The following is a 26,390-nucleotide window of genomic DNA, read 5'->3' as shown; positions in this document are numbered from 1 at the left end:
GTTACATTTAACGGGTGGTTAACGTACAGCCGTTGCGAAGGCATATTTGTGTTGAAAACGTAGCTAGCTAGCTAGCTAACGTTCACCTGAGCTAACTTAGCTAAAGTTAAATACAAGTAAAAGCTAACGTAAGTTACTTTGTTGTAAAAGTTGCTTAATTAGTTTCGGTTATTACCGAAAGTTTAGCGTTAACTAACATTAATTAGCTAATTAACTCGATGCTAGCATTGACATTGTGATAACTAGCTAGCTAGCTAGCATTAACCGTTAGCAAACAATCTCAGTCAGTTTGCTGTTAGCTTATATCTTACCTCTTGTCAACTTTGCAATATCATTTTTATGACCTCACCAAAACCTCCGATACAATTAAAGATGCCCGTCAGCGTACTGTTAGTGCGGTTTGTTTTCCAAGTAACGTTAAGTTAGCTAGCTAGTAGAAAAGACTGGTTGGTGTTTCTTGACCGCTGACAATTAAGTTTTAAAAATCCAGCCGTTATCAACTGTTGCCGTTGAAAACATTGATGCCACGCGCTTTGGCCGTTTGCGCGACAGGTTACATGCGAAAGATAAACGTTGGTTGGTCATACACGTTGGTTGGTCAACGTTCGTAGCTAATTTTCAGTTTGCTTATGGCATTTATATAAGTGTTTTTCAAAATGGGTGTACTTTAGAGTACTGCAGGGGGTAGAGTTCTTTCAACAATGTTTATTTTAAAAATCAGTCATGCATAATTCCTAAAATATGTATACACTATAATAATGAATGCATTTAATGACTGCAAACATTTGAAATGTAGTCCGGCCAGTAACAAACTTCCAGCATCTATAAGGCTCACTAAATAATGTGTCATATATTGTTGTTTAATCTGCACATAAATTAGCATTTAGGTGTTTTTCAGTTACAGTACAATATTGTTATTTAGGAAATCAGACGCCTCTTTAAATAGCTAGGATTTTTTTTTACTTCTACCGAAAATGTTTTGGTCTGGTCTGGGGTACTTGGCTAAAATATTTCTAAGGGGGTAACTTTACATTATTAAAAACAGTTTTATGACCACTACCTGCTCAACAAGACTGTCGAGAAGATGACAAAATCTAAAAGAACCACTGACCCTGGATCAGACTGTAGAGGGGACATATGTTTCGTGGTTTACTCTTATTGGTCCAGACACACAATCTTATTGTCCAATAGCAGGCAGACATCTGTTCGCTGGAGCGACTCTAAAATACACTCTTCTCTTCCTTATCCACAAGGTATTCAATAATCAGCAAGGACGTTGTCAGAAGTGGAAAGTTGAGTTGTGAAGGGAAAAATGCAAGTCCTGGGTGTAGTTTCGGTAATATTAGCAGTGTACTGCGTGCATGCAAAGGTTTACTTTCGGGAGGAGTTTCTGGACGGTGGTAAGTTTGGCATAGAAATGTATAACACTAACGTTAACTGGAGGAAGTTTTGCATGTTAGCTTGACTGTTAGCCATCATCATGTCACAATTATCATCGTCAGATTCTCTTGAAAGCCTGTTCTCTTCACGATTACTTTTCAATCGGTGATTCTGTGTAAATACGTCCCGTCTCAGTTTCCTAACTTTAACTGGTTGGCAACTGGCTAACTTTAGCAAGGCCCAAAAGCTACAGACGTTTTAGTTAGCTGTGGCCTAATTTGCAGTATACATTTGTAACGGTAACGTTAGCTAATCAAACGAATTTCGCCGTTTTGACAATTTCAAAGAGTAACGCCAATAGACGTTGACCGTAGTAACGTTGGCTTGATATATTTGACAGCGGTGCCCCGAGTATTTAAAACTCAGAAAACTAACTGGTCTTTTTTCTGTTCAGATGAATGGAGAAGTCGCTGGGTGAACTCCAAACACAAATCTGATTATGGAGAGTGGAAACTAACGGCTGGCAACTTCTATGGAGATGCTGAGAAAGACAAAGGTAAACGTTTTGTGTTCTAATCCACTTTTTATAAAACAAGAATCACGGGCTTGATTAAGAGTAACTCTTCACTGGTGTTGATCAATTCTTATATTCAGTCTGTGTTTAATTACCTTGGTGTCCCTATTTTGTAGTACAGTTCCCCACACTTTTAGCTAAAGATAACCTATTTTGTTTTTATCTTGCTGAAAATGTCTTTTTTTTTTTTACACTTTCTTTTTCAGGTCTGCAAACAAGCCAGGATGCTCGTTTCTATGCTGTCTCTGCCCGTTTTGAGCCTTTCAGCAACGAGGACAAGCCTTTGGTCATTCAGTTTACAGTTAAGCATGAGCAAAAGATTGACTGCGGTGGTGGCTATGTGAAGGTCTTCCCTTCTGACTTGGATCAGGCTGACATGCATGGAGATTCCTCATACTACATCATGTTTGGTAAGTGATAATGTTTCATGGTAATGACCAGTTATAAATTGAATGGTTACAATAACAGGATTTGAAACATCTATTAATTACATTTATGTCACACAGGCCCTGATATCTGTGGCTACAGCACCAAGAAAGTCCATGTCATCTTCAATTACAAGGGCAAGAATCACCTCATCAAGAAAGAGATTAAGTGCAAGGTAATTCTGGCATTTAAATTTTTTTTTAAAGTTCTTGTAATATACAAACAAACATGTGTTGCCTCTGCACCAGTGGCTTAATTCAAACACTTCTGTTTCATCTAGGATGATGAGCTGACCCACATGTACACGCTAATCCTGAATCCAGATCAGACCTATGAGGTGAAGATTGATAACGAGAAGGTAGAATCTGGCAGTCTGGAGGATGACTGGGACTTCCTGCCTCCTAAGAAAATTAAGGACCCCGAAGCCAAGAAGCCAGAGGACTGGGATGATCGTGCCAAGATTGATGATGCTGATGACACCAAGCCTGAGGTGAATAAGCATACTAATATTATTAAATAATGACTTTAATCAACCTCAACCAGCATGAAAATTGACCTTTGTTCTGTTGTGCACTTACTGAAAGTGCTGTTACATCCATGGTAAAAAGGCAGACTGGAGGAGTGTTTTTCAATTTCTCTCCTAGAATTCCACAGCAGTCTTGCACTTTTAAAGAGCTTAATGTTAATTTAGCTAGTTCGCAGTTCTGTTAGTTCAACTTAAATCTTTTTTGTTCTTATTTAGGGCTGGGACAAACCTGAAAACATTCCAGACCCTGACGCTAAAAAGCCTGAAGACTGGGATGAGGATATGGATGGAGAGTGGGAGCCACCCATGATCCCAAACCCAGAGTACAAGGTAGACTGAAGTTGGATTGTCATGTCCACAGCTTATGCTTTGTGTGATCTCCTCTGCCTGAGAAATGGTTAACATTACTCTGCTAAAGCCATTGCAGCCCAATTAATATTTTCTGTATTGCAGGGAGAATGGAAGCCCAAACAGATCGACAACCCTAACTACAAAGGACCCTGGGTGCATCCTGAGATTGACAATCCTGAATACAGTCCTGATTCAAACATCTACAAGTTTGACAAAGTATCTGTTTTAGGACTTGATCTTTGGCAGGTGAGAGAGAAAGCGATCATATTTGAATAGTAATGTTGTTGCAATAGTGATGCTTAAACTACAGTGTGCCTTATGTTACTGTTTATTTTAGGTGAAATCTGGTACCATCTTTGACAACTTCCTCATCACAGACGATGTCAAGGAAGCAGAAGACATTACAATGGAGACATGGGGTGTGACAAAGGTATGCTGGGGCTGGTATTCTTTTTAAACCACAGGTTGTCATTTGTACAACACATGAAGCTATTTAGTGAGCTACAGAATAGATTAGGTGACATGGTTTGTCTAAATATAAACTTTTCCCACAGGAACCAGAGAGTAAAATGAAACAGGAGCAAGATGACCTGAAACGGAAAGAAGAGGAGGAAAAGAACAAAGAACAAGACACCGAAGTTGATGATGATGATAATGATGATGATGATGATGGTGTTGATGATGGCGAAGACATTGATGATGAAGAAACAATGGATGACATGGAGGAGGCACTTTCAGAAATGGATGATGAGGAAGCAAAGCTTAAAGATGAGCTTTGAGGAGGTGTGGCCAGAGATTTTGTCTGTCCCTCCTTTAGAAACTCTGTCCTGTATTTCCCAGGGGTATTGTGGCTGCTGTGCATCCTTTCCCTGAGATTTGGACACAACCCAATGTTGGGGGGTCCATTAACAAGTGTTTGTTATTGGACTTAGTTTCTCTTTGGTTTTAGTCATGATATTACTCTGTTGCCCCTGAACTGCTGGGTTGATTCTAAGGTTTTCCAACAAGTCTATTCCTCATTTTGTAATAAGGGAGGCACTGACATCCACTGTTTTGATGATTTTCTTGATCTACACATCTACTTTATCTGCAGATTCTCTGGCACAGGTTGCACCATTAACCAGAAGCTGTGATTAAAAATGACATAGAGATTTGCAGAGAATAAGAATTAGCCCTTCAGATTTTTTACTTCCCAGGATGAAAATTCCTCTTCCAACCCAGTGAAACAAAAAATGCACATAACTGAACATATAATGCATAAACCTTAAGACTTACTGCATAAAATAATCACAAAATACAGACAAAAGTCAAGATTGTAATGTAACGAATTTTGGTCTGTGGCACTGACTTTATTTTCCTTTCCACACTCTAAAATTAATAATTGAATGAAGTGTAGACATACATTAATGACGCAAACAAATTAATCTTCATCCAAGTGCACAATGAAGTTGTTTATCTACAGTGAAATGGCATGAATGTCTTCATGGTAATGTGATGGAACCTGCATTATATCCTGAAAGTCTGGAAAAACAGATGGTGAGCCCCTGGTGACTCATGACATCAAGTAGGGTCACACATATTTTTATTGGACAGAATGTTATTGATACTAACATTTTTATTAAAAAGATATAAACTTATGGCCTGGTCATATTTGTACTACATTTGCACATTTTACAACTATATAGTTAAAACTATACTATGATTATTATGAATATGCCCACATTCTCCATGTTTTACAGTGTTGCACAGAATGGAAAACAAAAACTTATATTACAGTTTTTAAATCTAAATTAGTCTGACTGGCAAAGAATTTATGCACAATAGACTTTTGCGTTCCGATTAAAATAAAGGAAGTCAGAGTTGTTTTAATATATTTAACTTTTTGTAAAAAAAATTAAAAATGATGAGAAGTGTCCCCCCTCCCCCCCCAAAAAAAAATGTCTGTGCACGTCCATGTATGGGTTCACAAATTAAGTTCCATTTTCTCTAGCTCTATATAATAAACTTTTTTTTAAATTAGAAATTTGAATTTAACATTTTTTTAACAATGACGTAAGTGGAGAGGTTTTCCTAGATATTTCTTACACTCCAAACAGTTTTTACTTGTTGACTGATTTACATAACAGAAATTGCTGAAAGTGATATATTTGATATAGTAACAGTTCAATTTTTGCAGAGGGAATACTCAAAACCCAAATAAAGTGCTGTGTCCAGTCAATGCTAAAAAGTGTAAATGATTAAGAAATGCTACCATTTCTGAAATCTGTAGATGCTGTTTCTCTGAGCCAGATTAACCTGCTACAGGGCCCTGGGGCAAAGTTTAGATGTGGGCATATCATAGTGGGGGGTCAGGGTGTCCTCCCCTAGGAAATTTGTTAGCGTCAAAGACTTCATTTCCTGCATTCTGATACACTTTCTTGCACCAATTTACGGTGGAAATACCTTTAGCCTATGCGAAGAAGAAAAAAGACAACGACTTCAAAATATATCAAAATGATGATGGAAAGTATTTTGTTTCATGTCATGCGCATTTTTAAGTTGGTACATGGAAATCCTGGAGCTTTCTTAGTGCGTATCATGTAGACTACACCACTACCTTAAAATCAGGTTAGCAGCTGTGCCTGTCGTGTGGTGTTTTCCAACAAGGACTGTCCAGTCAGAGCTTATGACTGGGACAATATCATTTTCCCATCTCTACCATGATCTCTACTCCCTCTCAGCGTCAGGTCCATTGACATATATAGTTGGTGGGTTCAGTGTTTGGCATGGCGACCGAGAGGTTACACCCACCGGAAGGGAACCAGGGCCCCTCCGATCGGTCGCCGCTCGTGCCCGCTCGATTAAGGGACGTTTGCGCACTCCCGAGACACCAGGAAATATGGCGGCGCTCATGACTCTGAGTCAGGTAACAACTCTCAATAGCTCAAGAAAAGTCGCAATTTCCATTAATAATTACTATCAAGTGACAGCGACAGTCGCTGTATGTTCTAACGTCATTAATCGTTTATACGCTATATTGAATATTGGCCAGTGGAACCGTATTACCACCCTTTCGCTGTCAACTAAGTGACATGGTTAGCCTACGTTAGGGAAAACGTTAAGTAATAAGGATAGCAAAGTTAATGTAACGTTTTAATTGAAAAGGGAAGTTACTTTTGCAAGTAAAGTAGTTACGCAAGTGTCGATGACGGTACTGATGAAATCAATAACAAACGGATAACTAGTTGCTAAAACTGAACAAAAAAAACCTTTACATAGTTAGCTAACGTTAGCGATCAGCGTTGTGTTTATTTACTTTTACCTCATAAGGACAATATTGAATGATGTAACGTTAGCTACAGTCTGCTAACGTTATAGCTAAGCTTTCTAACAACTTAATGTAGTGTATGTGCGAGCTAACATTCTCATCTGTCTGCATCATGTCTGCTTCTCCAGTTATCAAGTGGAAACCCAGCCTATGACAGTTATTACAGACAGGTAAGGTCGGGGTTACCGCTGTTTCCTTTCCAGGTCTTCTAGTGTTCATTCAGCTGAATAATATCTGTCATATAAAATCAATTGATAAATAACAGTTATGACTGCTGTATCCATTAAGTGTTTTGTTATTGGTTGTTTGTAGCTGGACCCAGGAAACACAGGCAAAATATCGGCTGGAGATGCAGCTCAGTTCCTTAAGAAGTCAGGGCTGTCAGATAGTACATTGGGGAAGGTGGGTCACAAACTTGCTTACATGCACACACAAAAACTCACTCATATATTTGATCAATAGCATAGCATCTTTCTTGCTATTTTTTTTTTTTTTAGATTTGGGATTTGGCAGATTCAGAAGGAAAAGGCTATTTGGACAGACGGGTAACTACATTTTTCTGTAAATTTGCTGTGATTGATGATGCTGATGTGTGCATTAAACACTGGATTTGACTTGGTTTCTCCCTCTTTCGTAGGGTTTCTTCATTGCTCTGAGACTTGTGGCCTCAGCACAGGGTGGAAATGATATCAGCCTTAACAACCTCAACCAAAACTTAGCTGCTCCCAAATTTGTAAGTGATGAAATGACTCTCCTGACAATTGCAATATCCAGTGATGTGGTAGAGAACACACTGGGCAGAGAAAAGCTAACTCTGTTGCTCATATGAGAAATTAATGAACATTGAATATCTCAGAAAGGGATGTTGTAATGGGAAATTGCATCCCTAACTGTATTTTCCCCAGATGTTACTGTGCTTGCCTGCTCTGTTTGTTGGTATCCTTATCCTCGCTTCATTTTTTACAGAAAGACACTAACAGCCCATTATTAAGTGTTTCAACGACAGGACCTGACTCCCAGTGGGCAATTAGGGTGAGTTGATATCATTTGTCTAGAACATTCCTGAGAAACTCAAGCTTGTCACCTAAACATCATTTTTTTTCCTTTCCAGTCTGATGAAAAAGGGAAGTTTGAGGGCATTTTTGAGAGTCTGTCCCCTGTGAATGGTCTCCTCTCCGGTGATAAAGTCAGGCCAGTTTTGATAAACTCCAAACTACCTCTGGATGCGTTAGGAAAGGTGATATTACATGTTGGAGTGATGTAACACATAACACTGTTGTGGTCTTTCCTGACATTGCAGTGTAAACAATTCAAAAGAGCTAAAGCTTGTTCATATTTGCATTAACTTTATCGTTTTGTAGATTTGGGACCTAAGTGATGTGGACAAAGATGGACACTTGGACAAAGATGAATTCACAGTGGTAAGCTGGTGTCTTTTGTTAACTTAGCGTTTTGTAGCTTTGCTTATTTAAAGCTAATGCTCTTGCACTTACTACTTGTTGTCTGGAGTTTGAACCTTCACAGTTGAAAGCACTTAATTGTAATTCACTTTGGATAAAAGCGTCAGCTAAATGACATGTAATGTAATGTTTTACTGTCACTCCAGAGTAATTCTGGGAAGCTAATACATTTTATCTTTTAGATATGAATACATTATTTGATTTGCCATTTTCTAGGCCTTGCATCTTGTGTATCGCGCCATGGAGAAGGAGCCTGTCCCAACTACCTTACCCGCTTCCCTCATCCCCCCATCTAAAAGGAAGAAGTCTGCAGGAACCCTGCCAGGTGCTGTGGCTGTGCTGCCTACTCTGTCTGGGCTTATGGCTGGCCCAGCCCCTCTAAAAGAATCCCTGCGAAGCACTCCTCCTCTGGCCAGTGCTACTCCCTTCAGCAGCAGTACTGTCAACCTCTCTCCTAAACACTCCTTTAAATCCAGCTCACCGGTATGTTGCCTCACTTGCGTTTCTCTTGAGGTGTTGATGTAGGCGTAGTGACCTCGTCATTGCACTGTGGGGGAGGAAGTGCTTTTTCCAAGGTTAAAATGAATATCATAACATTATTAGGAATACATTTCCTACACTGATGATCATGTTTATTTTCACATATCATTTTAGTAAAAGTGGAGACATTATAACAGACTTAGTGTCCTACCCTACTTTCTCGTTTAAAAATAATAATTCACTCTAGTAAAAAAAAGTTTGTTTCTATTTTCCTTCATGGGGGAGGAAACATGACTCACATGATGCTATGCCTGCAAGCTTGGGTAGTTTCACACAGCTGCCTCATGGAATTTGGGAATCTTGGGATAACGTAGGATGTCACTTTCTGAATGTGGCTTGTTATTTTCAAGTAGTATAAGGTGAAAAACACACAAAATAACATTCCGTCCTCTTGGACAAATGAATACATTTTGTCTTTCTTGCTCCTCACTAATTAAGCGTTATGAGGACAGAGCCTGGAAACCAGCATTTCATGTATCAATTATTTTCTGTTGCTAATGGGTGGACCTGTTTTTCCACATTGTTTTGAGCATTGTGCACAGGCCAGTGTGTTCCTCTCTATTTTTCACCCATGACTTAACATGACATAACAGGTTTCCTTGAAAATGAAGAGAAGCAAGACTCTGTTCACACTTGAACCATGATCTGCTGACATGGCTATCATGACACTTGATGTTGTCTTTTTTTTCCCCTGTTAGACCACTTCTCAATCCTGTTCTTTTCTCCTTGCCAGCTTAATTGCCATTTTCTCAGTTTGTTGAAAAGTTGATACCAGATTTCTTAGAATGCAATTTTCTTACATGTACTAGCACTACAGTAGCTTGAATTTAAACTTTTTTCACCTTTTATTTGAATATATGTGATAGGTCGGTGACAAATCATCATGCAATTTGTGGTAAACCGTTAATAAAGGAGTAGGCACTGAAAACAGATGGAGGGAAATTTCGGTTACAATACCAAATTTTCTTGGATATAATAATAATAATAATAATAATATTCCTAGTGAACTTATGCTGTAAATTGTACAAGCAAGAAGCAACCCTAAAGTTTGAAGCAAATTGAACATAGTGGCCAAACAGTGGAATTGCAACTCCTGGCCCTTCATGTGAGGCCCTTATATATTCATGTTGAAAGGGCACATATTAAAAGATAGATTTGGGGATGTTATTAATCGATATCAGATCACTCAAACAAAGATACATTTTATTTCGAGATAACTCTGAGTAGAGCTGCTGCTCCTTTGCTTTGAAAGGAGCCAGTTGAGGTGGTTTAGGCATCTGATAAGGATGCCCCCTGGGTGCCTCCCTAGGGAGGTGTTCCAGGCACATTCAGCTGGAAGGAGGCCTCAGGGAAGACCCAGGACTAGGTGGAGAGATTATATCTCCTCACTGGTCTGGGAATGCCTCGGGATCCCCCAGTCAGAGCTGGGTAATGTGGCTCAGGAAAGGGAAGTTTGGGGTCACGAAGTTAATAAAGAAACTAGTACATCTTCATCCAGGGGAAGACTCTAAGCTATGTTTGGCAAGATTGTTGTTATTTATGGTAAATATTTTCCTCATTGGTCACTAAATTCAGTTCATGTTTTACTTCTAACCAACATAATACATAATTAAATACCACCCATTATTTACTGAATTATTGCTCTTAGGAGATGTTCTCCCTAATCTAAAATCACACAAATGTTGTGTTTTGTTCATTACAGCCAGTGGTGAACTGGGTGGTACCGGTGGCTGACAGAGAGCACTATGATGAGATCTTCAAGAAAACAGACAGCGACAATGACGGCCTTGTTAATGGAACTGAGGTCATAGAGATCTTCATGCAGTCCAGTCTCTCCCAGACTATGCTGGCACAGATATGGTGAGGCACAAAGAAGGTCTTCACACGGTTAGGCTCCAAGTAAATAGTTTACTTCCACTTTTCTCTTTTCACGGCAATGTTTCGATCTACAAGATCCTTCTCAGGCAAGTGTAAATAGAAAAACAGGTATTTCTTGTTGAGCCAGTAATCAACTCAAATCACCTGCTGATCATCAAACAGAGGGTATTTTTGCCTGGATGTGCGCACGCTTGGTCCCTCAACAGATATGATGAGACCACAGCTCAGTTTAGATAATATTTATTTGCAGAGTTTTTATCATTACATTTATCACAACAGGTCCCATGGCATGAAAATTTCACTTTATGAGGTTTTTTTAACATTAATATGCGTTCCCCCAGCCTGCCTATGGTCCCCCAGTGGCTAGAAATGGTGATAGGTGTAAACCGAGCCCTGGGTATCCTGCTCTGCCTTTGAGAAAATGAAAGCTCAGATGAGCCGATCTGGAATCTTGCTCCTTATTGAAGTCATACGGGGCAAGGTTACCTCCCCTTTCTCTGCTTTGTCCGCCCAGAGAATTTGGCCCGCCCATGAGAGAGAGGCATCATGGCTTTCAAACGAGCAAAGTGGCAGTTGGTCAATGCCCAATCACTTATTGAGGATTTTTAAATGGGGATGTGGGCAAGGTGTTTTTAGGCAGTTGAGAAAAGTGCTGTCCTTGGGAGAGAAAGCTCTATTTGGAGTTAAATGTTTTTTTTTGTGTACTTTACACATTTATTACATACACAAAAGACTATATAACACACTAAAAGATGGGAAAAATCCAAAAAAGCATAATATGGGCTCTTTAAAGTACAGGAACCTTCGGGGTGGGGTTTCAGGGATGACTGTCGCTGATCGGTCAAACACACACAGCACGGCTGCTTCAACTTGCTGACCGCTTTATTCATAAGACAAGTAAGTACTCGCATTGATTTATGACCATTTTAGGATGAGGGTTGAAAATGTTCTCTTTGTTTGATAACATTAAAAGTAAGTTTAGGCTTTGCTGATGGCTTGTCGACTCATTTAGCTAGCTGTGAATGAGAGAAATAAATAGTAATTTGAGGTTACGTTCTAAAGCACAAATAAATAACTATCAAACACTCAACAGATGATTTTGTGGAGACAGACGCTCTTATAGTTTCATTTTCCTCTGCATTTTATTCATACATGTACAGCAGTAATCAAGGAAGTACAAATTTCTGTTTCTTTGATAACATTAAAAGTAAATTTAGGCTTTGCTAATGGCTTGTCAACTAATTTTAAAAAGCCACAGGGGGTGGTGACTGGATAGCTCATCTGGTAGAGCGCACGCCCACATATATAGAGGTTCACTCCTCGACGCAGCGGCCTCAGATTTGACTCCCACCTGCGGCCCTTTGCTGCATGTCGTTTCATGACACACTGAGCTGCAGGGTGCAGAGTGTGTTTACTCCTGCAACCAACAGCAGCCCTCATGCTGTCATGTAGCTTTATATGGCAGCGGACTCAGCAGCGGCCTAATCTTCACGGGTCTTAAGACTATGGTGAGAACGCAGATAACAATGGGCAGAAGGAACCTTGTAGTTCCTTCAAAAATAGTTTTGTGTCGAAACGCGGCTTAAATCACCCACACATATATACTAGCTAGTCTCACCAGGTTTACCTCTATAGCTCTATCTGCTGGACAGTTTAAAACATAACATTTTCTCCGGAAGATGGGTGCAATATAAGAAGGAAAAATTATTTAAGTGTGCTATACCAAGATGGTAGAAACGACCATCAGAAAGAAAAATACAGTATCTTTTGTTTTGAGTGAAGTTTCTCCTCTCCACAGGGGACTCGCTGACACTAAACAGACGGGCAAGCTGACCCGGGAGCAGTTCTCTCTGGCCATGTACCTAATCCAGCAGAAGGTCATTAAAGGCGCTGACCCTCCCTCCACTCTAACCCCAGACATGATTCCACCATCAGAAAGGACTGCAGCCACATTGGCGGGCCCTGTGAGTCCTGACTTTAGCCCACTGTAACCGCGGCTTCATCTTTCAGTTACCCTATTTATTTAAAAATTCTTCCTATTTTCCAAAGCCACTTGCATCTGTGCCTCATGTTTTCCTGCTACCATATGCATTTTAAATGCTGAGTTCTGCTTTCTTCCTTTTGCCTTGCAAAACACTTTTTTTATGCGTTTGCTTTTTTGAGCTCTCTTCTATCCTGTCTAACAGTGCTATGTGGGGCTTATGCCAGCTGTGAGACCTGAACTTGCTGCAGTCGCTAATATGCGCAGAGTGAGTAGTTAAGCTTTATGTCACAAGGTGGCGCTTTTGTTCTGTCATATTCTCTGTCTCTGTCTGAAGCACTAGGTGCAAACAGGACCATGTTCCTTGTAATATGTACAATATTAATTTCCCCAAATTATTTATCCAACAATGGGCAAAACAGAATTTATTAGCTCTTGTTTACTCTTTGCAACATATTTGTCATGCCTTGGAGTTTCCCCAAATTCTAAACCTCAACTGTGCTAAAGGCAAACACTGCCACCTGCTGCAGTTTCATCACCAATGGTCTGTCGAAGCAACCAATGTAAACTAATGTCCATTATAGTTACTTAATAATGTATCCATTCTAGTAAAACAAGTAGTGTAACTTACTTTCCTAGTTGTTTACGAAAATATACAATATCCAGGTGTACATATCTTTGGCCAACCAGTGGTTGAACAGGCCTTCTATCTTTAAAGCTGTTTGTGAAGGCAACTTAAATTTTGTTGTCAGACCATGAAAACAGACAATAAGTTGCAGCTTTCCATTTTGTATTAAGAATATTAAAAAGGGCTGCTTGCTTATACAAGTACTGTCTTACAAACAAATAGCTATTTTACAATAACACTTGAGGTTGAACATGAAAATAAAGGCTTTAGGGAGGGCAACAGCTAGCATATGTCTGACCAATGCTTTGAGTGCTCGTAAAAGAAGAGGATTCTGGGACACTGATTTGTCAAAGGCTTGATATGTTAAACACTGATATATATATAAACAAGATTTAATCGTAGCGTTACATTCTTTTGTATTCTCTTGTCTGTTTGCATTTCTCCTCATTCATGTATTGTCTGGAACTCTTGCTCCCCTCTCTAGCTGTGCGAGGTGTATTTCCTTCCTGTGTCTTTAGTTTTGTTAGACGTTTCAGCAGGAAGCTCCAACCCCCACCCCCACCCCGCGTACCATTCATGTCCCTTCTGTCAACTCTCTTTCTCCCTCCTTTTTGTCCCCTTTTCCTATTTGAACATTCTCTTCCTTGTCCCCTCTTTTTCCCGTCCATTTTGTCCATTTTCTTGTCCAACCTGCCTTCTGTCTCCATCACTTCATCCATCGTCCATTCGTACCCAACTCTCCTTTTCTCTTGCCTCTCTCACTCGTCTGTCTCGGTCTCTCGCACTCAGGACAGCAGCAGTTCCACGGGGTCCGCCAAGCTGACGGGCATCAAAGAGCTGGATGACCTCAGCCAGGAAATAGCTCAGCTGCAGAGGTGAGCCGCTAAGTAGCAGGAGGATAGCTTTGTTTCTCTTTCTCTGAGAAAATGGAGGGTCGGTTGTACTGGGTTGGTGTTCAGGTTTAAAGCTCTTTTAAACTCTTAGATATATATTCTTCTTTTTTTTTTTTTATCAAATAATGTTATCCTTTATTTTACCAGGTGCTATTATTAGATAGTTTTCATCCTAAGAGATACTTAGCAGAGAAAGCAGTGTCAATATGGAGTATATTTTACAGTCGTTAATATTCTGACTTCTTTTAGTGCTTCAACTCTAGTCACAAATGTCATGGAAAGAATACTGAGCAAATGGTTGCAACAGACACCCCATGTTTCTTTTAATATTTTTTCTTTGAAAATCCCTCCACATCACATTTAAAGCCGTATTAACAGACAACTTCACTTATCAAATTGTTATGTGGGAAACACCATTAGTCGAGCGTGTTAAACATTTTTTTTCCCCGAAATATCACAGTTCCAAACTGACACAGTTTTGTCTCTTTAAGCTCTATGTTTTGCCAATAAAGGCTTCGGTGGGAAGTAGTAATACCTTTTTTTACTTCACTTGTCCCGTGTTGTTCACCTACAGAGATAAATTCATTTTGGAGCAAGAAATCAGGGAAAAGGAGGAAACCATCAGACAGCAAAATAGTGAAGTTCAGGTAAGGCTGAGCCAAAAATAATTTTCAAGTTTCAAGGTTAAATATCTGTGAAATAGTGACTCATGAGTGACTACAAGTCCATCTGAGAAGCCTGGAAACAATACAAAGTTCAGGGGTGCAGATAAATAGGTTTGTTGTTGTTGTTGTTGTTGTATATGACTGAAATTACATAGTACAAATGTTTAAACAAAGTAAACTTATAAATCCATTTGGACCATTTTTTAAGTGTTATACGTTTTGAGATCCACTCAAGAAGATTGTCAAGTTAATCACTATCATGTATAGCTTCTGGTTTGAGAGTTGATAAAGCTGTACCATGCAAACACCTGTGTGTGTGTGTGTGTGTGTGTGTGTGTGTGTGTGTGTGTGTGTGTGTGTGTGTGTGTGTGTGTGTGTGTGTGTGTGTGTGTGTGTGTGTGTGTGTGTGTGTGTGTGTGTGTGTGTGTGTGTGTGTCTGTGTGTCTGTGTCTGTGTGTGTGTTGTGTTTGGCGACCCTCAGGACATGCAGAATGGATTGGACAGGGAGAGCTGCAGCCTGCAGGACCTAGAGTCGCAGAAGCAGGATGCCCAGGAACGTCTGGAGGAGATGGACCAGCAGCGCTCCAAGCTGGAGGGAATGCTCAACGACGTCAAGCAGAAGTGCCAGGAAGAGTCCCAGAGGGTTAGAGACTTGACTTCTTATTGAAACATGAAATGCTGTCATATTTTGTATTGTGCTTCTGGTAATATGGTAATGCACTTGCAGTTGTTATCTGGTTGTGGTGTAATGTTTTTTTTTGGCAAGCAGATAATGCTTTGGTATTTTTTGGAGTGCGATACCAGATATCAATCAGATGTCAATCAAACAGTGAAGTCAGTTGAGGTCAAGGTTTGTTTCAAGGAAAATGCGTATTATTTTAACAAAGTAATTGAGTGTTTTGAGTACTAATACTATATACTATACTATACTATACTATACTTAATACCGATTCCCTTTTTTTTAACGCTTTTCACCCTCCAGATCTCGTCTCTGCAGAGCCAGATCCGCTCTCAGGAGACGGACCTCCAGAGCCAGGAGGAAGAGCTGAGCCGCACCAAGACGGACCTGAGCCGGCTGCAGGAGGAGGAGGCCCTGCTCGAGCAAAGTCTGCTCTCTGGTCGGGTCCAGCTGGACAGCATCACCAAGTCGCTCAAAACCACTCAGGAAGAGATCAACCAGGTCAGTGCAGACAACGTAACTACAGGTTACATAAGGATGTTCTGTCACTTTTGCACCAATAAGCTCTCTGATCAACTTAGTATTGAAATTAAAAGGGTTTTAGAGGAAAATGAACAAATTAAGCTCTGGATATCCAATCATAATACTGACTTCCCTGTGGGCGTAGAAACATTTGTATGTTTATGTTCTACCATCTGTGGAATTTGGACTTTTTAGTTTTACTTTTACTTCCATCACTGGTATGCTAAAGTATTTAGCCTGCTCTGAGCCACACATATTTGAAGCATTTTATTGATTATATCATCTTACTGGTAACCACTATTCACCACTTATGTAATTAGCTAAAAATCAGGTGCATTCCTCAATCTGCTGAAGGAGCCTGTTTTTTACTCTTAGCCAAGGTAAATCAGTGACGAATTAGACTTACCACTATTAATAAAAAAATAAACCACTACTTTTGCTTTGAAAATACTTTTTTATTTGAAAATGTGACTTGAACTCATAGTGGCTTATCCATTTCTGCCAGGTGGGACATTTTACAGTGTTGAGCAGCTCTGACACCTATTTAAAAAGAGACTGTAAAGGAAATCCAATCTGTATGTTTTATGGAATCATATATGGTCTTTTTTGTGTTTTAAGGCACGCAGTAAGCTGTCGCTGATCCAGGACAGCCAAAAGGAGATGACCAAGACCATTGAGCAGTACAACAGCGCTTTGAACGACATCAACGGAGGAAACTTCAGCAACCTGCCGGACTTAAGTGAAGGGTTTGCTGAGAAGGAGAACGGAGGTTTCAGAAGTGCGGTGAGGAGATCATTAATATATCCTTCCTTTCACCACAAGAATTTAGCCTGGAACTCAGAAACTTGATTTGCATTTCCTTATAATGAGGAGCACTTTTGTTATTACCAACTCTTAATGTGCCTGTTTAATGGCTATTAGATGCCAGAGGAGTACAAACACAAATATGCTCACGAAACCAGTTTTGTCATCCCAAACATTTTAAGTTGCTATACTTCCTTGCCTTATGCCATACTCTACCATGTTTTTTGTCTGTGTTCTGCTGCAACATAGTTAGTGATGACTTAAAAACCATCAGTTTATTGCTGAATTATACTGTATGTAAGTGCATAGTCAAGACTTAAAGTGCTCATATTATTCTCCTTTTCAGTTTCATAACTGTATTTAGAGGTTGTACCAGAATAAGTTTATGTGGTTAAATTTTCAAAAACACCATATTTTTGTTGTACTACACATTGCTGCAGCTCCTCTTTTCACATTGTGTGTTGAGCTCTCGGTTTTAGCTACAGAGTGAGGCATCTCACTTCTGTTCCATCTTTGTTGGGAGTCACACATGCGCAGTAGATACATGCTTAGTCAGTGTTTGGGCACAGACATTAGTAACAGGGAGAGTGTAGACTAACGTGACTAGATAGAACTATGTGTGAAAGTTACGGACATGGCAGCAGTAGTTCAACCATACATGTTCGAACCAGAATCGGATCCTGAAAAAGGAGGGGAGTCTCCTGCAGAACCTGAGATGTTGAACCTGAAATGTTTTGGCCGATGACGTAGACAGCCCTGCCGATTTTGAACAGCTCACCTGGAGACTGAAGGCAGGATACATTCAGAAACCTGTATCTCACTCAAAACAGCATGGATGGGTTTTTTCCAAGTTTGTATGCGTGTGGCAGCAACAGAGACACAAAATAACACCTCAAATCCCAGAAAAAGTGATTTTTTTTTTTCAGAATATGGGCACTTTAACTATTGGCAAATGTATTGATATGTTTGTTTTCTGAATTCATTCTTTAGGATGACTCTTTCAAGTCAAAGATAGCCATGTTCAACAACAGCAGTGCTAAGGAGCCTCCAGCAGACCCCTTCCAGACAGAGGACCCCTTCAAGTCCGATCCATTCCTAGGTCTGAATACCTTGTCGTATCTTTTTTATCTACTCCTGTATTTCTGAGGGTCAAGGTTATTCCCTGCTCTGCCAGTTGTTCACCTGCAGTAATTTCACACCCCTGTTGTTATGACCTATAACATTAAGTGGCCACAACAAAATGAAGACACACCATGATAAAGAATGAGCAAAAGTTATCAAACCAAATTAAGTTAATTAAAGTGCCAGTTAAGGATTATTAACTTACAAAGCATAAATTACAAATCATAAGAATAATCTTAAGGCAGCAGATTTAACCAAACAATGGGTGCCTGTAGGGAGAAGGGAGAGAAAGCTGCGACAGCAAAAATGTTTAAATAACCTAGGAACAAACCGGTGTTCCAGGTTACACTAATGCCATGTTTCCACTGTGTGGCATGGCTCTGCTCGACTCAACTCACTTTTTCGGTAGCAGTACTTTTTTCTTTTTTTGTTTTCCACTGCGAATAGTGTACAGCGTAGTTTTATGGGCTGCCTTTAAAAATAAAAATAAAAAATCTGGGTCGAGTTCATAAAAATTGCAGTTGCTATTGACGGTGGCTCGGCTATTTGAAAATTGCATTATAGATGCAGAGTTTTTTTTTTATATTTGTTGTATATTCCAGTCTGATTGAATGCATGCTGTGGAAAACATAAAGAAAGCAAAGAGATTATTTTTTCTCAGAGGCTGCAGATGATTGAAGCCCGTACCCAGCCATGCTAGTTGCTCTCTTCTAACGGTCTTGTCCTTTTTCTAGATCCATTTGGAGGAGATCCTTTCAAAGAAAGCGACCCCTTCAAAGGCAACTTAACTGAAGATTTTTTTCAGAGAACGGACAAGTCTAACCTGTTTGGATCGTCAGACCCCTTCAGTAGAAAACCCACACCACCAGCCAAGGTATCAGACACCTCTTCTTTTACCTCCCAAATGATGTTTGTTGGAAGTCTTGTATGCAATATGACTTGAGAAAACCAATGCTCAAAATAAAATGTCCTCCTCTGTGTACTGTATAATGACTTGCTACAGTTGTCAGTGCTGATAGAAACAAGCTCTGACGTGTCTTCACTGTTGTAGATTCATGGAAAAGCAAACCAGCATGACAAAGAGATTTCTTGTGGTTATACTGACGTGGTCCTTTTGTATGTGTTTTAATCAATTTCTTTAAAATCGGTTACTTACTGTACTTGTGTTTTACTTATTTGTTTTTCTCAGCCAAGTGCCCTGACATCTAACAGCCCAAAACCAGGTACGTTGCTGGTCTCAAGTAACCAAGGATCTCAGTTTTAAATGTTAAGATTAACCTGGTGTAGTATTTCTTTGTGCCAAAACACTTAGTTGTTTCTGGACTTCTTGCCTTTGTAAAGTCATAAGGTTTCTCAGGTTAGCTTTTATTGTGTTTCCAGTTTTCTATATTGCAGTAGATACTTTGCTTACAAAATTAAAACAGGTTGTCAAATATTCAATGCTTTTATTTGTTCTTCTCAGTCATTTTGAAGATGCAGGTTGTATATTTTCCTCAGTAGACCATACTGTATGTTGGCTTTTTATCACTTTGTCAAAAAAATGGTCATCTCTGTACTATATACTGTATACGTGCAGATTTTCCAGAATGTGACTCTATTAACTGATATCCGAATGTGAAAGAACGTTCTAGTTGTGAAACAAGTCTCAATGGTTCATTCTTTGCCATTCTGGGTGACGTGTTAGATTTAGATTTTATTTTTGGTGGCATCAGGGGCAAACAATTTTTACTCACTTGTGGCTTCAATTTTTCCTGTGGTTTAGGGCTATTTTTAGTTGAGTACCTACGCATTTAACTACTGGCCAACTAAAAATACTCCCCTACCCTGGAAAAACAGGAGGCTTGCAGGAGCCAAACATAACAGAAACTCTGTAACTGCTGGTCCTGCTCTACTAGAATACACTGCCACTCCTTTAACCAGTTCTCTACTGCCTCTGTCCTGTCTTTATATCTGCTGCTATTGAACTGCTCTGCCTCATTCGGTACGGAAGTTGTTTTAAGTTAGTGGCTACCTCTGGTCGATGCTCTGCCATGCTACACACCTTCAGAAGAACACAGAGGCAACTGTAGACCTGAGCTGAGTTACTGTGCGTAAAAGAAAACACTGCGTACTTCACATGAATGGGGTCTCTTGTGGTTGCACACTCACAACAAACATATTCTATTACAATGTTTTGTTTTTTCACTGTAACCATCTGCAGTTTGCTGTTTTTTTTCATTAAGCGGCATACCACTGAGCTTCAAAACAACACAGGCACAGTTCTGGTTAACAGTACACCAACTGACACCTTTAATTAGCTGATCAGATTCATACGTCAGGTTAAACAAATCTCTGCTTTCTAGGTTTTTGCGAAATGTCATGGAAAATGAAACGGTCATGCCACATTCCCCTCTCTGAAAATAGCATGCAGGCCCTTTCAGAATAAGCAAGATGCTGAGGTGATTTTTGAATGTGTGGTCTGGGGCTGAACTTCATTATAGTTTCTGGCTCTTTCCATAAACTTATTCAAATGTTCCAAATGCATTTCAATGTACTCTTGTCACAGATGTGTTTGGGACAGTGAGCCCCTTTGGAAGCAACTCTTTTGGAAGCAAGGGGGGTGGATTTGCCGACTTTAGTCAGATGTCAAAGGTAAGCTCTGGAGACTCTTGGAGTTATGAATCAGTGCACCATAAAGCATCATTTTCCACTTGGGCTGTAGAACGTTGTGTTGATGTTACCGTCAACATGAATGATTTCAAATTTTTCTGGCAATTTATCACATTTAGGAAGTCTCTCTAGTATAAGTCCAGAGGCTTTAGATTTTGGCTGCCATTTCAGTTAGTCATCATTATTTTGTCTTTTCCCTTGTGTGTGTGAACAGAAGTCAGACAACCCAGTCCTCCCATCAAAGAAAAATGTGCCTAACCGGCCTGCACCTCCCTATGGTAAGCTGTGTGTGTGTTTGTGTTGACATTAATGGTTCAGTGATGATGTTCATAATGAGCATGTTACGTTAAAATCAATAGAGCTTATCATGCCAGTGTTGTCAGTACTAGATTTTTGCAGCAACATTTTTGCAGTGTTCATTGTGATTGAGTGTTGTCCTACTAGAAAGGCATTTTTGTGCCCTGATGGCTTGTGAAAAAAAAACAAAAAACTTCCCTGTTTAGAGTATGCAGAGAGTTTATTCTTTTGAAGTTGCAAACCCGGAAAGCTGTAGAGGTACGTTAGTACTATGGGTTTACAGAGTGACGTGCACTTGTTAGTGTTATTAAGACAGCAACAGTTGAAAAAGCCAATGTTAAGTTATACTTATATAATAGTTTGATTAGATTAACTTTTCATTGCCTTGGATGCATTCAGTCTCATGTTTTATCTTGGTTTATAACGTGTAAGTCACACGCTACTCACAGGCCATGCCCAGCACTTGCCCTTCCGCTGTGATCTTGCACTTATTCCTTTAGCAGAAGCCACAGCGTGAGAAAGTTGGTGTTCCCCTTTACTTTACCACACACAGAAGGGTAGAGATAAGTAGCCATGGTTAGCCAGCAAGCTTGCCCCAGAGATGTACCTCATACGATGTGGGGAAGTGAGAAATCCACATTTAGATTGGTTATTTAAAGCTGAAATTTCTACTGTTTGCTCTTTATCAGATAGTGGAGCTTTTATTAGCATGAAGCCCTTCAATCCACAGATGCAGCCAATGTGACACTGGTGCACAAATTTCGAGAAATTAATAATTATGGCCACATTATAAAACCATCATTATAGGCAATGTGTTCAAAGCTTACAGAAGACAAGGGTGTGTCCATCTTTTACAATTATTTGTTCTAAAAAGCTGTGACACTGTGCTTGTTAAGCTTCAATGCATCAGTGAGCTGTACTAAAAAAAAATGCGGTTAACACCTTTTTTTGAACCAATAGCTTTCTCCCCTGGGTGACTACTCTGCATACCATGAGCTTAAAGTTTGCTTCCTGTAAAATTTTGCAACACAATATTACACGTGTCTTTAAGGTGTGAGCTGATTTTCCCAAGCGGCTACCTGTTGTTGGCTTCTGAAGAAAAGAAAAGTGTTGTCTTACATGGCTTTCGTATTTATTAAAATGTCTTCCTTCTCCAGGAGGTCTGCTCAGTTTGACTGCCTCAGAGCCGTCCCAGAGCGTTTGCTCCACAGCAGACAGTAAAGACTCTTTTGTTACTACACGCTCGAGTAAAGCGTCCAAAGACTGTCCTGTGGGTTTTGCAGTTTTGGGCTCTGTAAGTGTAGTCGACTTACAGTTTTCTGTTGTGTCAAGTATCTTTGTCTGCATGAGCTGCTGATCTCATGATCTCACTCTTTAGATTGTAGGGCTGAGGGCTCAAGAGGTGTCAGCTCTCTGCCACTGGGCCTCATTCTGTTAATTTTCCCTCACACAGTGATATTAGCGATTGACCTCCGTGCTTACCGGCTGATAACTAACAACTGACAGAACATCAGAGAGCAAGCAAAGGCTTGGTGTGGAAAGAAATTAAATGTTTGTATGAGTGACTTGGACCGTCCTCGTATTTGTGTCTGTCAATATTGTTGCCTCCGTCTGCCTGGTAAAGGGGCTTTTGCATGCTTGCTGTCGTCTCTGGCTTCAGCCTTTGGCAGGAAGTCAGGTTTTATACAGTTTTAGTGAGCAAGTTGGTGAACCTGCCTGGTCAGGTAGCACTCGAGGAGCCCTTTTCAAGTTTTGAAGAACAAGCTAAAGGCTTATGTGCTGTCAAAGCATGATATGCCTTCAAGCAGAGCACAACAGAGTAAATCTGCCTCTTTGTCCTCCATCCGCTTCTTCGCCATGCTGTATAGCCTGATGGCTGAGCGTGCTCTCAAGTGGAGAGAAGGTGCATGGCCGGTTTTCGTGTCTTGTTTGTATCATTTTGACATCACATGAATTTATTGCATCTTTAATGCCAGCACGACAGTTGAAAAGGATTTGTGTGTGTTTTTATATCGAGCTCTGTGTTGTAATTTTTGTTTTTCTGCCAGGATCTGAATGTGTCAAGGTAAGACTGTACAAGGGCGTGGTGGTCAATCCTTTGCATGTGAAAAACCTGTCCGCACTGCATAATCGGAGTACAGTGATTAATGAGCAGCACAATTATTTTTATATCCCCAGTCACATTTATCCAAGCACACAAATTTATGGCACTAGAATGTCACTGTGTATGGTGTAGGAAGCTTCTAGTGTTGCTGTCTTGGCTTTTTTTTTTTTTTATGTCCGAGTGAAATATAAACGTCTGTATTTCTGCAGTTATTTTTCTCTTACTGCTATATATCAATTCATTTCAGTTATGTTTGACATAGCTTTTGACCTCCTGCCTAATTAGAAACATTTGATTTTGAAATTGCATCCACCCTTCATTTTTACATCTTGCTTTCGCTCAATGACTTCTGTCTATTCATGCTGGCAATTTAGCCTGCGTATTTGTCCACATCTAATGTTTGTTTCTCTGCTCTAGTTTGGAAGTGAGAGCCAGACGCTGGAGTGGGTCAAGCAGGAGAGCGAGCGTGAGGAGCAGGAGAGGCTGAGGAGGCTGCGGCTCCAGGAGCAGCAGGACCTGGAACTGGCCATCGCTCTCAGCAGGGCCGATATGCCCAGCGTCTGATCAGCCATGCCCCACCACATCTTTTTGTCTTCTTGCTTCTGCCTTACAGTCCTCTGTCCGCAGGCACATGACAACAGCACCAACACTGACTAGCAGCCCCTGTTACCAATTTGTGTAAGGGACCAGTGTTTCTCTAGCCATGACTGGACTCGAGTCAAACAACTCCACATTTAGCAACCAGTTATGGTTCATTGCTCCCAAACTACGTGGCAACTATAATCAAGGACAATACGGAGCCACTTGATTTAAGCCTGGCTTCATCCTGCAAGAACATAGCGATTTAACGCAACCCGAACCAGCAGGGTACTCCACTACAACCTACATCTAGCTCCATATCTTGTTATGGCTAATCACCCTGCCTTATCCAAAAGCCTTTCTGTTGCAAGTAAAAAAAATAACTTGTTTTATTTATATACAAATGCAATGAGTCTGTGGTGTATGAAGTATGTGTTCAATGCACTGTATAAACGGTTTTATATAACCTTTAATATTTGAAAAGAAATTTGTATGGAAAGTCAAACCAGATACGCCAACTACTCTGCTGGCCTATGATTGAGTTTGTCCAATTTCAAATGTGTTTTTTTTTTTTTCTTTTCTTTTTTTGTAAAGAAACTTCTTCATCTACTGTAAATATTAGTTAGATGATGGTTTTATGTACAAGCACTGGAACAAAAAAACAAGCCTTTCTTAAAGGACCGGAGCTTAGTGATCAGATCGTCCATGGCATGCTTTAGGTTTTTATTTAAAATATTACAGCTGTTTCTTACCATTTATGCCTGCATATGGAATATTTATGGCCTTGAAGTACAAGGATTATTGAAGACAGGTTTGAATATAATCAAACCCTCAAATGGGATCTATATGTCAAAGTAGAAATATGAAGTTTGGGAATCCCTGCCAAGCATTTTAGACCTAACATAGCTTTGGTTAAATATGATTAAGCCCCATGTTATCGGTCACCTCTTGTATTTAAAATATTTAAGATGCTAATGATAATCATTCAGGTCTTCCTTTTTTTTTGTTTTTTTTTAAACACAATTCAGTCCACCTACAGCACTGTTGAACCATCCCTCTGATGTCATCAGTCATATTGTTTATCATTGGTTGCCTTGTTGTTTCGCCAAAACAACTTGCACTCCCACACAACTTTAAGCCTCTATAAAATGGAAGTAGTATAAACCTGCACTGTTTATACTGGTGCTGTTAATTGTATCCTTTTTACTTCTTCACACTACCACTGATGCACAATGACATCTGCTTCCAATGTTTAGTTTTTCTCTCAAAATTCAAATCAACCGATTGATCTCTTTCTTTTTCTGGGATTTTTTTTTCTTCTGTTCATTAATGTCTTATGATCCATTTTGGGGACATTTGTTTAAATGACTTAAAATATTGCATCCTTGTAATTATATTACACTAATCAGGTTTATTTGGCACATAATGTATGCACTGTATATTTCAGAGCTTACTGAACATGTACAGAGGGACAGCGCCTTTTTATCAACATGTAACATTGCACAGTGTACGTGATTATAAAAAAAAAAACTGTAAAAAAATAATTACTTTTAATTAAATAAAAGTGATTTTTAACATTCCTGGAACAAGGTAAGTCTTGCCTTTTAAGTTAGATATTTTAACTGCAAAAAAGAAGTAAGCCAGTTACCTGTCACAGCAGGTCATAAATAGTTCATAAATGTATCAGCGATAAATATAGATGTTATATACTGTAGGTGGACTCAAGGAACAGTGCACAGATATGACGTGTTATGAAGGAAGGCAATAGTCAACTCTATTCTTAGGTCTTAAACTGATGCTTTGATAAAAAGTACAGTACAGAGGTTTTCTAACATGGATCTAAGGTGTTTTGTTTTTGATATTGGAACCAAAAAAAGTGAAATGAGAGTGATACATTTGCATCTCCCACTGCAGATATTTTTGACCTAATCTGTACTTCCTCTTTTCCTTCAGTGAAGTCATGATCTGGTTCACAGGTTCAAGTCACATTCTGTGTGTACATTTTATTCTGGGGGAATTGGAGATATAAAATGACTGTGGAAGTGCGTGACAGCACTTTTGATGAAGGGTGTGGTTTTATCAAGTTGTTTTTAAAGGTTTAAAATGGTTACAATGAAACAAAAGTACTGCGTCAATCACCAACCACATATTTGAGGAATAATGTTTAATATTTATCTACTTTATAAATTGCCATCTGGCTTTGAGACATCTAGTCAATGCAGTCTTTGATGCGGGAGAAACAAATACTGACACCATGCAGCCATAATATGCATGAACTCAGATACTTTGAAACTGTAGTGCAGAGTGACTCTGTGTAATTGTAGTATTAAGGCACTTTGATGTCCTACTATAATTTCTACCCATCAGAAAGGGAGTCTAAGGGCTCCCTGATGAGGGTTTGCTGTGCCCCTCTGTCCAGACGGCTGCTGGCTCACTCTGTAATTATGGAAATGGAGTGTTTGTATTTATAGGCTAAGCCCACAAACGGCTGCCCTTCTCTGTCTTGCAGCTGCAAAACATCACAGTGGAAATCAAGTGCCTATGTTTTAAAATTAAAGTGGGTATACAATGGCAACATGTAAAACCTATTTAGTGTAACTGATCTGATGGTCTGCAGGCCTGCTGCACTTAGTCTGGTTGTAAGCACAGTATGAAACCTGTTGTTGAGTGGGTGGATGTGGTTTATTAAACTACATGTGTGAACAAGGTATCAATCATGACAGACATGCATGAAAAGTAAAGAGTTCCCCAGTCAAAAGTTCAATTTCATTGTTTTTAATATTTACAATAAATATACATTTTACAGTATAAAACCATGTACATATTTATATAAATCTAAGTGAAAAATAATGCACAGGACATCAAGCCCTGATAGTGAACAGAGGGGTTGGATCCAAGAGTTTCACACAAGAGGAGACAACATCAACTCCAAAAGAAAGAAAAAAACTAAAATAAAGCAGTTTAGGCCATTCAGACATTGAGGCAGTTTAAATAAAACGTTGTCTCTGCACACTCAGGCCACTTT

At 39.6% G+C, this 26,390-nt stretch overlaps 3 protein-coding genes across 9 annotated transcripts in view; 2 read left to right on the top strand and 1 right to left on the bottom strand.

Annotated features, from left to right (window-relative positions):
* The window catches only part of LOC120568290 (dynein heavy chain 8, axonemal-like), a 55,018-nt gene extending 54,458 nt beyond the window's left edge, over positions 1 to 560 (bottom strand). For both annotated transcript variants that reach the window (XM_039815692.1, XM_039815693.1), the window contains exon 1: positions 312 to 560. The gene's annotated coding sequence lies outside the window, so the exon portion shown is untranslated. The remainder of the gene's footprint in view (positions 1 to 311) is intronic.
* Positions 561 to 1,216: 656 nt separating this feature from the next.
* Positions 1,217 to 4,894, top strand: LOC120568289 (calreticulin-like). Its single transcript, XM_039815691.1, has 9 exons — positions 1,217 to 1,400; positions 1,835 to 1,936; positions 2,161 to 2,364; positions 2,461 to 2,555; positions 2,661 to 2,870; positions 3,123 to 3,236; positions 3,360 to 3,503; positions 3,595 to 3,687; positions 3,812 to 4,894. The coding sequence occupies exons 1-9, from the start codon at positions 1,313 to 1,315 to the stop codon at positions 4,034 to 4,036; spliced, it is 1,275 nt and encodes a 424-aa protein (XP_039671625.1). The 5' UTR covers positions 1,217 to 1,312; the 3' UTR covers positions 4,037 to 4,894.
* Positions 4,895 to 6,053: 1,159 nt separating this feature from the next.
* LOC120568287 (epidermal growth factor receptor substrate 15-like 1) lies at positions 6,054 to 25,427 on the top strand. Of its 6 annotated transcripts, XM_039815683.1 has the most exons (25): positions 6,054 to 6,162; positions 6,693 to 6,734; positions 6,877 to 6,966; positions 7,062 to 7,109; positions 7,202 to 7,297; positions 7,531 to 7,596; positions 7,676 to 7,801; positions 7,926 to 7,985; positions 8,241 to 8,507; positions 10,267 to 10,424; positions 12,241 to 12,406; positions 12,629 to 12,691; positions 13,841 to 13,926; positions 14,519 to 14,591; positions 15,091 to 15,252; positions 15,592 to 15,789; positions 16,429 to 16,593; positions 17,605 to 17,713; positions 18,471 to 18,610; positions 18,926 to 18,959; positions 20,282 to 20,367; positions 20,600 to 20,663; positions 21,840 to 21,976; positions 22,731 to 22,747; positions 23,204 to 25,427. In XM_039815683.1, the coding sequence occupies exons 1-25, from the start codon at positions 6,136 to 6,138 to the stop codon at positions 23,271 to 23,273; spliced, it is 2,550 nt and encodes an 849-aa protein (XP_039671617.1). In that variant the 5' UTR covers positions 6,054 to 6,135; the 3' UTR covers positions 23,274 to 25,427. The 6 variants fall into 6 exon arrangements, with proteins under 6 accessions (XP_039671617.1, XP_039671622.1, XP_039671616.1 ...); XM_039815688.1 differs by lacking the exon at positions 21,840 to 21,976; XM_039815682.1 differs by lacking the exon at positions 22,731 to 22,747.
* Positions 25,428 to 26,390: the final 963 nt, after the last annotated feature.

This window comes from Perca fluviatilis, chromosome 11 (assembly GCF_010015445.1).
Source record: "Perca fluviatilis chromosome 11, GENO_Pfluv_1.0, whole genome shotgun sequence".
Classification (NCBI taxonomy): Eukaryota; Metazoa; Chordata; class Actinopteri; order Perciformes; family Percidae; genus Perca; species Perca fluviatilis.
This window is presented reverse-complemented; position numbering and strand designations above follow the sequence as displayed.

Excerpts from the sequence above, each read along its gene's own strand:
- LOC120568289 (XM_039815691.1), top strand. The coding sequence starts at position 1,313 with ATGCAAGTCCTGGGTGTAGTTTCGGTAATATTAGCAGTGTACTGCGTG. Across the intron at positions 3,237-3,359 it reads TCCCAAACCCAGAGTACAAG|GGAGAATGGAAGCCCAAACA; the intron begins GTAGACTGAAGT and ends TCTGTATTGCAG. Across the intron at positions 3,688-3,811 it reads AGACATGGGGTGTGACAAAG|GAACCAGAGAGTAAAATGAA; the intron begins GTATGCTGGGGC and ends CTTTTCCCACAG.
- LOC120568287 (XM_039815682.1), top strand. The coding sequence starts at position 6,136 with ATGGCGGCGCTCATGACTCTGAGTCAG. Across the intron at positions 6,735-6,876 it reads ATGACAGTTATTACAGACAG|CTGGACCCAGGAAACACAGG; the intron begins GTAAGGTCGGGG and ends GGTTGTTTGTAG. Across the intron at positions 7,986-8,240 it reads ACAAAGATGAATTCACAGTG|GCCTTGCATCTTGTGTATCG; the intron begins GTAAGCTGGTGT and ends GCCATTTTCTAG.